The sequence below is a fragment of the Coturnix japonica genome, chromosome 2, assembly GCF_001577835.2.
Source record: "Coturnix japonica isolate 7356 chromosome 2, Coturnix japonica 2.1, whole genome shotgun sequence".
NCBI lineage: Eukaryota > Metazoa > Chordata > Aves > Galliformes > Phasianidae > Coturnix > Coturnix japonica.
The window spans coordinates 134,315,549-134,318,280 of NC_029517.1; the positions used below are offsets into that span (position 1 = coordinate 134,315,549).

General features: G+C 58.1%; 1 protein-coding gene across 3 annotated transcripts in view; it reads left to right on the forward strand.

Annotated features, from left to right (window-relative positions):
* The window catches only part of LOC116652998 (tetra-peptide repeat homeobox protein 1-like), a 3,515-nt gene extending 789 nt beyond the window's left edge, over positions 1 to 2,726 (forward strand). Inside the window, exons 2-3 of one of the 3 annotated variants that reach the window (XM_032442939.1) lie at positions 7 to 749; positions 930 to 2,726. In XM_032442939.1, the coding sequence (XP_032298830.1) occupies positions 41 to 749; positions 930 to 1,339 (1,119 nt within the window). In that variant the 5' untranslated portion in view covers positions 7 to 40 and the 3' untranslated portion in view covers positions 1,340 to 2,726. The remainder of the gene's footprint in view (positions 1 to 6; positions 750 to 929) is intronic. The other 2 variants (XM_032442938.1, XM_032442937.1) reach the window with 2 other exon arrangements.
* Positions 2,727 to 2,732: the final 6 nt, after the last annotated feature.

The following is a 2,732-nucleotide window of genomic DNA, read 5'->3' on the forward strand; positions in this document are numbered from 1 at the left end:
ATGGACCAGGAGATGATGGTGGGGGCTCATATGGGATTATATGGACCAGGAGATGATGGTGGGGGCTCATATGGGATTATATGGACCAGGAGATGGTGGTGGGGGCTCATATGGGATTATGGACCAGGAGATGATGGTGGGGGCTCATACAGAACAATATGGACCGGGAGATGGTGCTTGGGGCTCATATGGGACCAGCAGGTGGTGCTGGGGGCTCATATGGGATCATATGGACCAGGAGATGGTGGGGGTCCATATAGAACCCATAAGGCCCAGGAGAAGACACTTGGGTTCCCATATGAGCCCAGCAGGTGCCCATGGTGCCCCCACAAGTGGAGATGGGTCCTTCAGATCCTATTGGTGGCCCCATAGATCCTATGGGTCCTTCAGGCCCCATAGATGGCCCCACAAGTCCTTCAGGCCCCATAGATGGCCCCGCACATCCTTCAGGCCCCATAGATGGCCCCACAAGTCCTTCAGGCCCCATAGATGGCTCTGCACATCCTTCAGACCCCATTTCTGGCCCCCCAAGTTCTTCAGGCCATATAGACGGCCCCACAAGTTCTTCAGACCCCATAATGACCCCACATGTTCTTCACACCCCATAGATGGCCCCACAAGTTCTTCAGGCCCCACAGATGGCCCCACACATCCTTCAGACACCACTGTTGGCCCCACACGTCCTTCAGGCCCCATAGATGGCCCAACACGTCCTTCAGGCCCCATAGATGGCCCCACACGTCCTTCAGGCCCCATAGATGGCTCTGCACATCCTTCAGACCCTATAGATGGCCCCACGTGTCCTTCAGGCCCCATAGATGGCCCAACACGTCCTTCAGGCCCCACTGTTGGCCCCACGTGTCCTTCAGGCCCCATAGATGGCCCCACACATCCTTCAGGCCCCATAGATGGCCCCACACGTCCTTCAGGCCCCATAGATGGCCCCACAAGTTCTTCAGACCCCATAGATGGCCCCACATGTCCTTCAGGCCCCATAGATGGCCCCACACATTCTTCAGACCCCATAGATGGCCCCACACATTCTTCAGGCCCCACTGTTGGCCCCACACATCCTTCAGGCCCCATAGATGGCCCCACATGTCCTTCAGGTACCATAGATGGCCCCACACGTCCTTCAGGCCCCATAGATGGCCCCACACGTCCCTCAGACCCCATAGATGGCCCCACACATCCTTCAGGCCCCATTGACGTCCTCATGTCCCTCCTGCCCCCCAAGTGCCCTCCCTTTACCCCCCAAGCCCAATGTCACCCCATAGTCCTCCAGCTGGAGAATCCCAAATCCCCCCATAAGAAGGGTCCGGTCCTTCCGTTCCTCTGATGTGGGGCAAGGAATGGGTTGATAGGGGGGATATAGGGCGGCTATGGGGCAGGGCTGGTTATGGGGCGCTGCTATAGGACCCCCTCCATGAAGCTGTTGGTCCAGTCCTTTGATGTGGGGCAGGGAATGGGTTGTTCCTCCGATTTGGGGCAGGGAATGGTTGATATGGGGGGCAATAAAGGGGGTCTATGGGGCAGCTATGGGGCAGAGTCTGTCTATGGGGCGCTGCTATAGGACCCCCTCCATGAAGCTGGTGTCCAGGTGTTGGTCCAATCCACCGCTATGGGGCAGGGAATGGTCGATATGGGGGGCTATAGGGGGGTTATGGGGTGGCTATGGGGCAGCTATGGGGTGGCTATGGGGCAGGGCCTGGTTATGGGGCACTCCATGAAGCTGATGGTCCGATCCACTGCTGTAGGGCTGGAAATGGTCCATAATGGGGCTGGAAATGGTCGATATGGGGCAATAAAGGGGGGATATAGGGGTCGATATGGGGTCTATGGGGCGGCTATGGGGCAGGGCTGTGTATGGGGCTGTGCTATAGGACCCCCTCCATGAAGCTGGTGTCCAGGTGCTGGTCCAATCCACCGCTATGGGGCAGGGAATGGGTCAATAGGGGGTTGATATAGGGGGGCTATGGGGCAGCTATGGGGCAGCTATGGGGCAGGGCTGGTTATGGGGCACCACTATAGGGCCCCATCCATGAAGCCGGTGTCCAATCCAGTGCTATGGGGCAGGAGATAGTCCATATGGAGGTCGATAATGGGGATACAGGGGGGATATGGGTGTCGATATGGGGGCTATGGGGCAGCCATGGGGTGGCTATGGGGCAGCTATGGGGCAGGGCTGGTTATGGGGCACCGCTATAGGACCCCCTCCATGAAGCCAGTGTCCAGGTGTCGGTCCAATCCATCGCTATGGGGCTGGGAATGGTCCATAATGGGGCTGGAAATGGTCAATATGGGGCAGTAAAGGGGGTCGATAGGGGGTCTATGGGGCAGCCATGGGGTGGCTATGGGGCAGCTATGGGGCAGGGCTGGTTATGGGGCGCCACTATAGGACCCCCTCCATGAAGCCGGTGTCCAATCCAGTGCTATGGGGCAGGAAATGGTCCATATGGAGGTCGATAATGGGGATATAGGGGGGATATAGGGGTCGATATGGGGTCTATGGGGCGGCTATGGGGCAGGGCTGTGTATGGGGCTGTGCTATAGGACCCCCTCCATGAAGCCGGTGTCCAGGTGCTGGTCCAATCCACTGCTATGGGGCTGGGAATGGTCCATAATGGGGCTGGAAATGGTCAATATGGGGCAGTAAAGGGGGTCGATAGGGGGTCTATGGGTTGGCTATGGGGCAGCTATGGGGCAGGGCTGGTTATGGGGCAGTGCTATAG